Source organism: Sphaerodactylus townsendi, linkage group LG02 (genome assembly GCF_021028975.2).
Source record: "Sphaerodactylus townsendi isolate TG3544 linkage group LG02, MPM_Stown_v2.3, whole genome shotgun sequence".
NCBI lineage: Eukaryota > Metazoa > Chordata > Lepidosauria > Squamata > Sphaerodactylidae > Sphaerodactylus > Sphaerodactylus townsendi.
Window position 1 is genome coordinate 89,505,856 of NC_059426.1, and position 15,612 is coordinate 89,521,467.

General features: G+C 41.1%; 1 protein-coding gene across 3 annotated transcripts in view; it reads right to left on the bottom strand.

Moving 5' to 3' along the window:
• SBF2 (SET binding factor 2) overlaps positions 1-15,612 on the bottom strand; it is a 271,896-nt gene that overhangs the window by 209,587 nt on the left and 46,697 nt on the right. For all 3 annotated transcript variants that reach the window (XM_048486741.1, XM_048486740.1, XM_048486739.1), the window contains exon 2: positions 3,710-3,795. In XM_048486741.1, coding sequence (XP_048342698.1) covers positions 3,710-3,795 — 86 coding nt within the window. The remainder of the gene's footprint in view (positions 1-3,709; positions 3,796-15,612) is intronic.

Sequence of the window (15,612 nt, forward strand, 5' to 3'; positions counted from 1 at the left end):
GCTTTCTTGCTTTTATAACAAGAAAGTATGTTCCTTAGGTAATGTCTGGGGAAAACTTCTGTTAGGCCATGACTGTATTTTATTTTCTTTCTTTAAGAAAATTGTAATTTTGAAATCTAGTTGTTTTTTATCTATTTCTCCTTTAAAATGCCCAAAATGCATATTTATACTTTTAAGTCTGTGGAACCATTAACTGGGTTCATGGGCACCAGAGATTTACAAGGTTGGGTTATTAGAATGTGGCAGCATTTAGACTTGAACATGATCAGCAGATGCGTAAACAGAACTAGCAAAGATAGCTAGACAGGAGAAGTGGGCAGGGGTGGTTTTGGTTCCTTTTGAGTTGCTTCATAAGTCTTGCTGGAAAACAGCACTCTGAACACATATTTGCCCATTTCCAGCAGATGATGACCAGCTTTAGATGAGTTCAATAATTCCAAAACTCCTAAAATAGGCAAAGCTGGAAGGGAAAAGGGCAAAACCATTTCATTCACTCAGAATGTTCTGGTTAGCAGCAGAAATAGGAAAAGTACTTGGACTGCTTTTGGGATCTGGTGAAGATAACCTCACAATCATTACACATCATATTAAAAACTATAATTCAGTGGTTACATAGACATAAAAAGGGGAATAAGCTTTGGATTTCTATAAAAGGAGCAAATAAGCAGTAAATCTTTAACCATGCAACCTCAAAGATATGAATGTTTTGTGCCATGATTTGTGAGAGTTAAGAGAATTAATACAAAGATTGAAGACTCTGAAGTTATTAATTAAGGGTGTTCTAAGCAGTGGCTGGAATGTGCAGGATGGATGCTTTATGGTGGATTAGTTTCTGCAGGACAAGAAAAGATAATCAGGAAATGTAAGAGCTCCCTGGCTGCCATTTTTGCAGCGGTGGGAAAAAGAAGTTTTAAAAAATGGAGTAGAACAGGAAGGAGAGATGCTGATGGAAAGGGGGGAATCCCTCTCTATCTGACTGACTCTCTCCTCTCTGAAGGGAAATTTTAAACCCTGCCTTCGCTCATATGAAGCAATTTCACAGCAATTTAAAAGCAAATAAAAATAAAAAGAGGAGTTGTGCTATAATCTGTTTGAAGATGTGTGCACAGAAATAAGCTTCAGTATTCTCATATCTGCTGGGCTGGGAGCTGTTTGAAATAGTTGGTCAGCACTGTCAGCTCTGATAATGCTGATCATCTATTGTTGCTGTGGACTGAATTTGACCCTCACTTTCTCTGCCAAATGAAAGGAAACTAGATCTCACTTCCACTGTAAAGGGATGGGAAGAACATGGATTTGCTTTGTGTCTTTACCACATGTGAGGAAGGCAGATGTGCCTAAGATGCAAACATTCATCAATTCATTAGGACTATTATGGGAAACTTTTGCTATCTTTGTATTTAAAACTAGGGCCGTTTCCGCACGGCCTCCCTGGCGCCTCCACGCCGGCAAGAATTCTGCCGGCGTGGAGGCGGAGGCCGTTCGCATGCAAGCATGCGGGCGGCCTCCAGAGAGGCCGGCAGACGGCAGGCGGCTCCGCACGGAGCCGCCTTTTCCCACTCACCGTGTCCCCGTCGTCGGCCTGCTGGCCGTCCCAGCCCTTACGCTGCCCTCCGACCTCCAGGGGTCGGAGGACAGCGTGGGCGGGGCTTCGACGGCCAGCAGGCCGATGACGGGGACACGGTGAGTGGAACGGGGAAGGGAAACAGCGTGTTCCCGGCGGTGCTGTTCGCACTGCGCCGCCGGGAACACGCTGTTGAAGGAAAAACAACCCTTTAAAGGGTTGTTTTTCAGGGCGGCTTGACGCCGCCCTGGGGGAGAGGGAGCGGAGTCAGGTCGGCGCTGCTGCAATGCAGCAGCGCCGCCTGTGCGAATGGCTCCCTGGGGACGGCGGTTATCCCGTCCGCAGGGCGCCATTAATGGGCCGTGCGGAAACGGCCTAGGATTTTAGAAAATGTATCAATTGTATTAAAATGCCACTAGTAGCTTGTTGCTTGTCTGTTTAATTCTCTCCCAATTATTGTCTTTATGGGCTGGTGAAATGATTTGAGAAGAAGAACATCATAAATAAACTATTTGCTAAACATGCAGTAGAGAGAATATAGGTTCCCTCTGGTTCTTCAGCTTTTGTTAAAAAATTATTTGAATAGAGTCCTGTTTTAAAACTTGGAACATCATGTTCAGAGACTAAATGTTGAATTTGTCAAATGTAATATGTCTGTAAAATATCTTTATAAATGCTGAGAAATGATGGTACAGCGATATTACAATGCAGTTGCCAAGAAAATCAGTAAAGGGCCTCAAGGGATAGCATTTCAGGATATTGGTGACTTTGTTACATTATTTTTATTATAATTTGATTTCTAAAGTGTTTTTAATAAAATAAGAAATGGCTTCTTCCAAGTTTTTGGTATATTCTTGCATTTCTTTGTATTAGCTTTTTTAAAAAAATGTTGGAATGCTGTGATGACTGTATAGGAACTGCTGTGGAAATGTATGCATTCAGAGGCTTTAAGTATAACCAGCAGCAGTACCTTTGGATCCTGCAAAATTGTGACCATTTGGGGTTGGTTAACTAGGTAACTGATGGACTTGCCTTATCCCAGCCCTGAACATCTTCAGCCTTTCCTATAGATAGAGCAGGATAACCTGAGCAGCTGCTAATGGGGGAAGACATCTCAAGATCCCATTTTAAATGGATTTTCTAAGCACACACAAGTAGACAAGTCAGAGAACGGACCATTGGATACTTACTGGGAAGGGTCCTTCTCCTGGGGGATAGTAAGCCATCTTGGATTGGGGTGCGAAACCACCCAATCCAAGATGGCTTACGCCTCCAGGAGAACTGAGGAAGAGAAACACAGAAATGTATGAAATGAAGTTTCTAAGTAGTTCAAAACTCATAAGGATTTGATGGCATTCATATTTCCCTTATAAGGCTAGCCCCACATTCCAAGCTTTGCGGATGAAATTTGACAAAAGCTGTGGTCATGCTAGCTTGTCTTCCTTCTGAAATGATTCATATCAATACACTATTTACCAGAGCTGTTGTGGGGGCTGTTCTTAAACGTAGAGGCACCAAATTTCCAGGATATTTAGTGACTGTCCTGAGAAGAACCCCAAGATTTGTAACAATTGGGGTAGGAGGTCCACTTTTATTGGTCCCCCAATTCACACTGGGTAGAAGATTTGTTGGTCCCTCTTTAAAGCTGAAATAGCACAGATACATTACAGTATGGGGAATCTTTCCAGGGCTCAGAGGTGGGGAAATGTTTTTCAAGATGGAAGAACAGTTTTTTCAGTGTAACTGCTGGTGACTATTTTTCAGAGAACCCCCAAGGTATGGTAAAAATTGGATAAGGGGGTCCAATTTTATGGCCCCTAATTTTTCCTCCACTGGTAACAATGGAAGATGGGTGGGGAAACCCTCTTTAGGGGCTCATAAAATTGGGTTTTAACCCACAAAAATTATTGCTGAAATAAAAATGATAGCCTTTGAAATGTTGCAAAACTGCTGCTTATTTTTTCTTCAACGTAACTACCCTTATGGAATGTAGTTAGGTGATTGAAATGACCCTCAGAAGATATGATTCTGAACCATTCAACGTAAGATGACCACCTGTTGGACTGCACAAATAATTATAAATCTATGTACAGAATAAAGACAGAAACCTTGCAAATGCAAGCCATGGGGGATATCACAACTTACCAACTCTATTCCCTGTGGAAAGGGAGTGTCATCCAAATCCTCTAAGGGAAATCTCTGGATTATTTTCCCCAAGCCTTCTGCTGTCCCTACAGAGAAAGAAGGGGGGGGGGATAGAATGAGCATCTAGAATTAGCCTTAGCTTTTACAGTCAAAAGATTAAAAAAATAAAGACAAAGGCCTCAAATATAATGTACAGCTAACAGTGCTTATGACTGTGCTCAATTTGACCTAATATGCACATTTTAAAAATTCTATTCATCTGGTATGTTACTGCAGAGATTTATAGAACTTTGGATGTTTATTCAGATAACACTATCACTGGAACAAAAATTCTACATTGATCCCACCTTGCTATCTAACTTTCATACATTGTACTGACAAACACCAACAGAAAATACAATGTATCCTTTCAGATACAAATATTATAATAATGAAACAGATATAGTTTTCCTTCAGAGAAGCTTCAGAAGGAGATTACAATGTGAGATTGCTGAACTCTATCATTCATTAACAAATTGAGAATGATGGACTTCTGTTCTCCCCCAGAACTCAATAGAGACATAAGATTCTTAGCTCATTACAGGTGGTAATTTTCTGTATTCCCCACCTCTATGCATATTTCCTTGCTTTAATCAAGCTGACCACATTTTGCATTGTACCTATGCATCATAACTGTTACAGACCCTTCCACCTTTTGATACACAAGAAGAAGACAGGGTGTGGAGATAGTCATAAGGCTGATGTCACTAGACTGATGGGTTGTTCTCTCCGGGGCTGCTAAACCTCTGATAACTACCCTTTCGAAAGTTGCATTGGTGGGGTCATTAATCATAGGTGTAAAGGCAGATTTAGGCCCACATTTGCTGGAGGCACCCATATTATTATCCCCAAAGAAAGCGCTTAATTTAATTTGCTTAAGTAAACGGAAAACCTCCTGTACAACATTTCATGTCAAAGAATCACACAGACAAGGATTTTAAATTTTGGTTTTTATTCATATATCATCATAAACCAAACGTAAGGACTAATATAAGAAAACTTTGATACAAGAAGAGTCGAGATGGATGCATAGATTCAGGAATTGCTCTGCTCCATGCGATCTTAATTTGGAATTAGACTTCTTGCTTTTTATAATACTGCAACATTATACAGCAGTTTTCCAGTATCTGTTCCTTTGGGTTGCTGTTCCTGTAATAGTAAATAGCAACATTTTTAAATACACTGAACATATAAGTGCACTTACCTTTAAAAACATTTGAGCAGTAGAATTAGCACAGCTGTGTCCTTGATATAGATTCTTGGATGTTCTGTTAGTAACACTTTCATTTGAAATGTGTGTCTAAGCTGGAAAGGGGGATTGATTCTATGTTAAGTAAGTTTTACCAGCTACTTTTATATGACCCAGTTATATGACATAACTTGGATGCATTTTATATTCACTATTTCTTGTATTTATGATATATTTCTTGTTATATTGGGGTGTTGTGTGGTTTCCGGGCTATAGGGCCGTGTTCTAGTAGCATTTTCTTCTGACGTTTCACCTGCATCTGTGGCTGGCATCTTCAGAGGATCAGATAGTAGAGTATAAAAACAAGCGGAGTATATACACCTGTGGAATGTCCAGGGTGGGAGAAAGAACCATTTGCCTGTTTAACAAGTGTAAAGGGTGCAATTATTGTGATATTTATTTATGAAATATTTATTATATTCATTCCATTGTTGGGAAGGGCGGGATATAAATTGAAGTCCCCCAACACTATCAGGTGGGGAATCGCAACGCCCAGTTGGCAACCACCTCCAGCAGCCGCATCAGGCTCTCTGCCGGCATGATAGGCGACTGGTACACCAGCAGAACAGCCAACCTCTCCATGGAATCCCAATGGAGGCCCAAACACTCTATTCCTTCGATCTGTGGAGTGGGGGATGTCTGAAAGGAGATAGAATCCTGGATGACCATTGCCACGCCACCACCCCTGTGTCCGCAGTTGGTGGACCACCACAGAGCCCTCCGGGGTAAGTTCAGTGAGGGCAACCGTCTCACCCTCCCTCACGCACCACTTCTCTGGAGGGTACTCCATCAGTCCTCAGTGAATAAAGCTACTTCCAATGCCTTGATCCAAGTCTCAGAGTTTAGATGTTTTCTGTCTCTTTGTCTGTGAACAAGAGACTCTAATCCACACCCAGTTCTCCCGCAGCTGGGATGGAAAGTCTTGTTGGTCCTTAGAGGGTCTAACCCACACGCAGTACTCTCACCACTGGGGCTGAAGGTCTTACTTGCACTACTGGGGCTGGAGGTCTTATTTTTGGGATCCCCCTTGGATTGCACTGTAATTGTGGCTAATGAATCAACTTCAGATCCTGGTTTGATGAACCATAATTAGTTAGCTGAGTACCTCTCATTCAAACAAACACTACAGTTGGTTTATTAAAACAATATTTTCACACGATGTCTGAATGCAGCTGGTCTCTAGAAAATTTCTTTCACATTGTTACATTTAAGTTCCCACCACTACATCAACCTTTAATTTGCTAACATTCTAATATGCATTTCCACATGTATCACTGCACCAATACACTCTTGTTCCCCCGAGTGAAAAGCATAACCAACAGACATACTAGAAATGGTAGCTAAACAGTAGCTAGCAATCAACAGGTGCCACTCAGCCAGTCAACATGACTGCACACCCTATTAATAGCTTGCAAGACTTCATTAATACTGCTACAAAGGAACAGTGCTGTCTTATTTCAATGTAGCCACGAAAAACCCCTCAGAAAGAGTCAGGATATCACATCTGCCACCAAAATACATCCCAATACTTAAACAATGAACTTCAAGATAATCTACACACTAAATTCTTCTAATATTTTGGCATGATTTCTCTGTTTTTGTTTCTCAGTACATTCAAGTGATAAGATTAAACTGCAATAAAATTTCTAGGTCCTATACATTTATTTAGTCATTAACTTTAACAGCGTTTAAATGACTTCTTCGCAATTCTCAAGTTATCCACACATCACTTGCTTTTGGAAGTCTCTGATTACAGCAATTCTGCAGCATTGTAAATGTGAACATAAACCAAAGTGATTTTATATTCTTTAGCATGGCAATACAGAAGGTGTTAGCAGAAAGTTTTATTAGAAACATATGAAAAAATTTGTAACAAGCAAAGATGGTTTCAAGTTCAACTAAAGCTGATGGCAGCTAATGACAGAATTCCATAAATATTGGGAGGCCACATTCCAAAGAGCAACTCACTGTCAAATCAGTTTTCACTCAGACTTGTTTGCCCCCAGATTATAATACTGTATTCATGCAGCCTTTAAAACTCAGAGCATATTTTTGGAACATATTTTATACTCAAACATCCAAAACCAACTTGAAACAAAAACAGTCTTTCAGATTCTAACATGTAATTGGGCTTTAAGCTTTGTTTAAAATGGACTGAAACAGTGAAGTTATAGTACACATGACCAATCCTGAACTGAGAAAGTAGTGGAGAAGTCTCTGAAATATCCTGCAACAAGACACAGATAAAATTGATCTACCTTCCCTGGTGTCTGCAGTTAAACACGATTGGGGAAATTTTAAATAGTGCCTACTAATTTGATCGATATATATTTGGAATGGGTTATCTGCATCAAATGCAAAGGAACAAACTTTTATGAGTATTATTTTTAATGGGTTGTTTAACACTTGCCTTGAAAGTGGAACATATCACATTTGTGGCATGGGAAAATCATGGGGGTTCATCTCTCCCACTCTGCTTCATCTACTTTTGTTTAACTTAACTAACACTTTTAAAGATTTTTAAAAACTTGTGTGTATATACAGCTCATGTGATTTTATTTGAAGAATTTTGAAAGGAAATATGCTTGAAGCACAAAAATACCTCTGTTCAACTAACAATGTGGGGAGGGATTGCTACTTGGATGCAGCATGAGGCCACAACAGCATGTTTGCCCTTCTGCCAGCGTAAGGGGAACTCCCGCCGGTGGAGAGGGCAAGGATGCTGGTGTCCAAATGCCCCACAGCTCCTCAGTGGTGAAACCCAGAAGTGGGCACTGTCATGCCCCCACAGAGCCTTTGTGTATTTCCCCTTTAGTTTCCCCACAGTTAGTATGGGTTTAGCTATGTTTTGTACAGTATTCGGTGGGAGGGAACCGAATTTAGTTCTGTCCCTTTAAGAAGCCCTAGGGTTGGTGTTCTACGGCAGTTATTACCCAGCAACCCATCTGGTTTTGGCAGTTAGGTGCCAACGGAAGCTGGGTGACAGCAACCAGTTAGACAGTCCAAGATGTTATAGACTGTCAGTATTTAAGTTAAACAGTCAAAGATTTTATAGATTCACAGTATAGATGTTATAGTCTCACAGTGTTTACAATAAATTCCAGACTCCAGAAAGTTTCTGCAACAAAGTAACCTTTATTTAGTTAGACCCGGGAGGAGTCAGGGTCTGTCAACATTGTTATAATTAAAGCTTTAAGTATTGAACTGTTAACTGAATCAGTGAGGCTTACATTCTGCTTTGGCCAGGTGCAGTGCACCTAAATAACCACCTGGGGAGCAGAACAGTCTAACTTGAATGTTTCCCCTAGTTTCCAAAAGGCCCGAATTCGAAAGTTTCTCAGTCGGTGAGGAAGCAGAAGTAAAGGAACAAAGAAAGTCTGCCTAGCAACAGTAAGAGATTGGTTCCTATAAGCCCTAAAGTAGCTGGGCATAGGAAAATTGAAGTCTTCTTTGCTAGGAGCACTGGAAGAAGAGAGAGATTGGTTCCTATAAGCCCTAAAGTAGCTGGGCATAGGAAAATTGAAGTCTTCTTTGCTAGGAGCACCGGCAGAAGAGAGAGCTTTGGTTCCCTACTCAAGCCCTAAAGTAAAGCTGGGCATAGGAAAATTGAAGTCTTCTTTGCTAGGAGCACTGGCAGAAGAGAGAGATTGGTTCCTACAAGCCCTAAAGTAGCTGGGCATAGGAAAGTTGAAGTCTTCTTTGCTAGGAGCACTGGCAATGCAAGAAAGAGAAGAAACTCACTCAGAGACAACAAGCTCTATTTCACAAAGCAATACTAGAAATAAAAAGCCCACTACCAAAATGTTAGCATCTTTACAAGAGCAGGTGAACGTATTGCAGCTCAAATGCTCTAAGGCGTGGCAAGACCTCCTAGCTATTTATCAATCTGGAAAATGCCTTGTACAAGAAGAAGAAATATTAAAGTTGTAAAGAGACCTTTACAACAAGCGGTACCTTTCATGGAAAGGTCCAGCTAAGAGATAATGATTTTCCCTCCTAGAGCCGTATGAATACATCAGAAGCTCCTTGGAATATCAAGACAAAGATGGAGAAAGGATCAGAGAGAAAAGGCAAACTTCTTTAACAACATTATGTGTGGTTTATTCAGCAGAAGTTGCAGGGGTTTTGAAATCAAGTCAACAATCAGAGATCCAGCACGCGCAAGAAGAACAATCCACCAAAACAAACTGTAGACACTGCATCCCTACTCAGGAGGCATAGGGAAGAGTGAATGGCTCACCTCACATTCCAAGAAAGGTTACACCTGAAGTGCCAAGCAAGTGTGGCAGTAAATCTGCAACTAAAACCTCGTCTTCCCACACATCCCACCCAGAACCATGAGAAGCACTAAGCTCAGGGCCATTCCAAATTATAAAGCAGTGCCACTCTTGTCGTTCTCCAAAGATTGGCTATGGAAATGAAGATCCTGGAAGCCAAAAGCGATGCAGCGGCAGCTGCAAAGACAAGTAGAATTTCTTCAAATGAAAAGAAGAAAATCATTGAAGAACACTAAGCCTCATTTGAAAGCCCAGGAAGCGGCTCGACAAGCAAAAGTAGAAGCTTGGCCTTGTCAACACTAAAACAAAGAGCAAAGGCAGAAAAGCTGATAACGAGAGCTCAAGTTTTGGAGCAAGGCTTCTTAAAGAGAGTTTATTTACCTTCCGCATCTGAGGAAATAGAGGAGAAGAAGACCCTATGATGAAGGGTAGATCTTCCTGGCCCATTTTTTTTTTTTTTTTTAATCCAACAGACATCCAACTTTGGAGAAGTGACTGCTGATTCGGAAGAATTCAGAGTGATAGAACATCTGGCAGCTGCAGAATCAGCAGAACTAATGTCCCAGATGTCCAGAGTGCAGCAATCCATGGTCCAGTTCCAACCACAGCATAGCATGGTTAGCGCCTAGTAGTGGTGAGTCAGCAGACAGTACCACAAAATGAGCTGCCCCAAGTAATCAACAAAGCAAAGTCAGTTAGCAAATGAACAGAAATGAGGGGAGGAAAACCTTTACAAATCCAGTTGGGATGCCCAATTCCGACTCTCTAGCTAGCTTTTAGACAGGAGCAGAAGTCTCCTGAAGACACGGATTGTACCTGGAGTATCAACTTCCTACAGTTATACTCCACTCCGCATCATCAGGCAACCAATCCCATTATGCAACCCTGACATCCCGGAAATTTGTCAGATGTTTTTGAAAGCTACCCTTTCCAGAAATCCTAGGAAAGACGATTTAGCGGACAGAGGCATTCAGAAGTTTTCTGATAAACCAGAAGACTACTTCTACTTTGGAAAAAATTACATCTCCAGAGAGCTCTCAAAGACCTGAAGAACTAGATGCCGAGGAAGAGCTGACCTTGCCCTTATAGCTTCTGGTTGGGAACAACATCGTCAGCGCAAGAAATAAGAAGAGTCTATGCAGCACATGTAAGAAACCCCTCTACATGGCTTTAGAACGCAAAGCATGGAGTAGGATTAGACGAAAAGATATGGAGCATCTTCAGAAATAGAAGCTTCACTTTCTACAAAGGCTTAAAATCCTTTTCCCAAACTCTGCAATGAAAGATTGCAAGAAACTGTGGGATTTGACAGATCTGCTTTCAGAGATGGAGTCTGCAAAAGCAAAACCCCGAGCTGCCAGGACTTGCATGTTTGGATCAGGCATTTGACTCAAAGAGAAGTTATCGACAAAGTTGCCCCTTCCCCTGAAAAGAGCAATGTGGTAAAGAAGTTTTTAATTACGAAGAGAACCATCCCAGCAAAAGCGTATCCACCATATCTGCTATATCTTGTAAGATTTATATCAAGACTGGCTAAAGGAAGAAAATGATCCTCAAACAGGATTCCTCTTCTTTTGTACCCAAGGTGTTAGAGAAGAGAAGAAAGCTACGTTCCAAGAGTTTAAAGGTAAACCTCAAGTTATGGTTAGGAAGACAGAGACAAATACAAACTCAGTCAAACAATTCTCAAGTAAGCCATTGGAAATTATGTGTCCAGTTCATAAAAAATTGCACAACCTCAATGACTGCAAAGAGTTCAGAGAAATGCCATATGAAGAGCGCCTGTCCTACATAAGGCAACAGAAACTGTGTTTTAAATGTTGCTCTTTCAAGAACCATTGGGCCAGTGAATGCAAAAGAAAGGTAAAGTGCCAAGAATGCTCCAGTGAACAGCGTTGTTCAGCATTACATCGCACAAAACCACTTCAGTTACCAAAGAAAGAGACCAAAGAGGCAGAAAATATCCTGGAGAAACCATCACAACCAAAGGAGGACAGAACGGTAACAGCGACATGCACTGCCATGTGCGATGGAACAAAAAAGATACGTACTTGCCATCCGATTTGTCTCGCAGATGTTTACTCAAAAGCTTCACCGCATCAAGCCCAACGTATGTATGTGGCATTAGACGCACAAAGCGATACTTCATTAGCCACTCCAGAGTTTTTTGAGATGTTTAACATACACTCAGAAGAGATAGAATATGTCATGACCACATGTAGTGGAAATCAAATCATGACAGGAAGAACAGCACCAGGATTTGTTCTGCAATCAACTGATGGGACAGAGCAATTTAAACTACCCACTCTCCTTGAATGTCAACATATTCCTAAAGACGAAAGACAAATCCCAACAAGAAGCATCGCCACGCATCACAAGCACCTGGAGTCCATAGCAGACAAGATACCAGAGCTTGACCCAAATGCTAAGATTCTGCTGCTTATCGGCACAGATTGTCCAGAGGTGTTCGTAGTCAAAGAGCAAGTGAAAGGTCCCCCAGGAATGCCATTTGCTCAGAGGTTAGGGCTGGGGTGGACCATTCTAGGCCCAGTTTGTTTGAACCACAAAAGAATACCTGAACATGCTGACACTTTCTGCATGGGTTTTATGCCAAATGGACGACCCACGCAGATGTTAGACTGCCCAAATCACATCCAGATACAACATCATAGCATAGAGGAGTTGGAGTCATCAGTGTTTAAAATTACAGTCCATGATGACCAGCCAGCCTTGTCCATAGAAGACAAACGTTTCCTAGCCATAATGGAAAGAGAGTGTCAGCAGGATGAGCAAGGAAATTGGATCGCACCTTTACCCTTCAAAGAACCCAGAGACAAGTTACCAAATAATCGTGTCATGGCACTGCAACGTTTGAAAGAACTACAAAGAAACATGGAAAAAAAACCCCAGTATTTAGAGCATGATGAATCCATCAGTAATTCATCTGATAACAGTGTACCTGATGCTCCTGTGACCATCAGCAGGGCAGAAAAACGAAGTCTTGTACAGAAAAGCAAAAATCAGCTCGCTGTAAAATCAAGGCAAGTGAGAAGAGATGGTACTGAATCAGAACCTGAGATAGATGATTTGATGCCTAAGTTGATTGTTACATCCTCTGTGCAGCAAGAGATGTGCACCAGGAAAGGAGATAGAAAACATCACAGATCCAGAAGATGATCTCATAGTAAACAGTTGGCACTCTGAGAGGTGTTCCAGACATGTCACAGAATCGAATGTTGTTCTGGACAAGTTCGAGAAAATAACAGGTCAACACAAACAGGAAGTAAAAATGAAAATATCCTCTCTCAGAAACACACAAGAATTTCTAAAGCAGGAAGGCTGCAAATGGCTTTTCAATCCACCACATGCATCCCATATGGGAGGAGCATGGGAGAGAATGATAGGGATAATAAAAAGACTCCTGGATTTTATGCTTTTGAATGTTAGCAATCTCACACATGAAGTCTTAGTTACATTGATGGCAGAAGTAGTCTCTATACTCAATAGTCAGCCTTTAACGCCAATTTCATCAGACCCAGAAAATCCAAGCATTTTAACTCCAGCAATTTTGTTAACTTTTAAAACTCCAGAGTGGACTGATATAACTATAGCCTCAGATTTAAAAGGAATTCACTACAAACAATGGCAACAGGTGCAGTCTTTGGCTAATGCATTCTGGAAGAGATGGAAGAGAGAATATTTGCCATTGTTACAAAAAAGAAGCAAATGGGAAGAACCCCAACCAGATCTTCAAGTAGGAGACGTGGTCTTGATGAAGGAAAAAGAATCTTCACGGAGGTTCTGGCCATTGGCCATTGTGATAGAAGTAGTTCCAGGAGAGGACCACAGAGTGCGTAAGGTTAAAATAAAGACAACTAACGCAACAGGTGAAGAAGAGACCTTGCTGAAATTGATAAGCCACAGTTCAGCTTTCCAGGAGCAAGACGGAGATGGCTGCCTTCCTTTACATGATGCGGCAGCTCAACTCAACAAACATATTCTAGAAATAACTCTGAAAGCTTCAGACCCCACAGTGTGGCAACAGACAAACATGAAAGGAGAGACTTCTCTCTTTGTAGCGGTGGATAAATGTCTTGTGGAAAACGTCCATTTTCTGCTACTTAATGACTTTAACCCTGATTTTAACAATGAAGATGGAGATTCTTCTTTATTCAGAGTTCCTGAACGTTGAACTTCAGTGAACCACAAGCAGTTTGAATTCTGCAATCAAGATTGTTAGAAGTTTATAGTTATAGTTAGCATAGTTGATATTATGTATTAGGGATAGATAGTTATTAAGAGTAGTACAGTAAGAATAGTTAAGTATAGTTAATGGAAGTTGATAAAGGTAAAACTTCCAGAGGAAGTTTTAGGCGGGAGTGTCATGCCCCCACAGAGCCTTTGTGTATTTCCCCTTTAGTTTCCCCACAGTTAGTATGGGTTTAGCTATGTTTTGTACAGTATTCGGTGGGAGGGAACCGAATTTAGTTCTGTCCCTTTAAGAAGCCCTAGGGTTGGTGTTCTACGGCAGTTATTACCCAGCAACCCGTCTGGTTTTGGCAGTTAGGTGCCAACGGAAGCTGGGTGACAGCAACAAGTTAGACAGTCCAAGATGTTATAGACTGTCAGTATTTAAGTTAAACAGTCAAAGATTTTATAGATTCACAGTATAGATGTTATAGTCTCACAGTGTTTACAATAAATTCCAGACTCCAGAAAGTTTCTGCAACAAAGTAACCTTTATTTAGTTAGACCTGGGAGGAGTCAGGGTCTGTCAACATTGTTACAATTAAAGCTTTAAGTATTGAACTGTTAACTGAATCAGTGAGTCTTACATTCTGCTTTGGCCGGGTGCAGGGCACCTAAATAACCACCTGGGGAGCAGAACAGGCACTGCCACAGAGCTACACTGGCATCCGAGCAGATGCTGGTATGGGAGGGGGGCATTCCTGGGGGTGGATCTGACTATACTTGGCTTCCACCCACAGTTTCAAGCTGGGGATGCTGCAACGAGGGTCTTGGACTTACGCCACCCACAAAGGTGGCATAATTCCATTTAGTCCTATGGATAGCTTTCAGGCGGCTGTTTTTTTGTTTTTTTCTGATGCCTCCCCATGCAACCCGAAAGCGCTCTAGAGGTGACACGGCAGCAAAGCAGCAGAGTGACGCAGCAGCAGTGCTACCCCCAGCTTGTAGATTGGGCTGCCCGTAATGCACATATGTTCTTTAAACTTTCAGGAATGCTGCTTAGAGTATATTTTTGACACTAAGGTTGTTTTGGCATTTTTCTTCAGCTTTATTCTAATTAATATTCCAGTCCTGTTAATTAGATTTAATTACATTTTGAACATTGTTCAGGCAGTGGGGTCATTGTCAATGATGTATTGTATCCTTTTGTAAATGCTTTGTTGTTACTGTAGATATTGCTTCATGTTATATGATAAATTACATAATTTTGTTAGAAAATATGTCAGCAAGATCAATCCCAATGATACCAGATCTTCTCATCCAACACTATTACATAACTCATTTTGCCTCTCCTGTTGTCCTATATAAATGTAGAATGTACACGGGTAAATTGATACAGATTTCTTACTGATCTAACTACTGAAGATTTATTTTGATAGTAAGTTTGTGTGAACTACAGGCCACTGCAATTGATGCAAGAAGTGTGCCGACATTGGTACACATATGTATGTACAAGTGTAAATTACAAAAATAGACACATGGGTAGGATGAGGGGCAGGAGGAATCTTTGTCTGGGGGCCCATGGTGACTCTTGGCAGGCCTGAAAAGAACGGTTTGCTTCGACTATTGATTATTGACATTCATTCAAGTTCACAGTCATATTTTCCAGTAGGTTTGACTGCCCATTTTATAAAGTACTATTGGAAGGATTTATAGCTTGTGAAGTGTCTCCAGAAAAGGATCCTTTACTTGTTCTTGGTCTCAGCATGTCTACATTTGAGGTTTTCATGTCCCAGGAACACAGCGAGAACATAATACCTTGCAAGTTCCTGTCCCACCACAAATATAGACTTTTACTCAGAAGGACAAAACATAATCACCCCTCACCCTCTTTTATAATACCTATGCCCGTTCATTCTAAAGTGTGTTTTTATTCTAACACATTTGGCACTGAGTTTGACTGACATCAACAGTCAACATCAACAGAAACAATAGAATACGTCTGTTATTGATATGATTAAGACAGTTTTTCAAAAACATTGTTGAAAGCTTTCAAAGACGGGATCACTAGGGTGTTGTGGGTTTTCATTTTCTCCTGATGTTTTGCCTGCATCTGTGGCTGGGATCTTCAGAGGATCCTCTGAAGATGA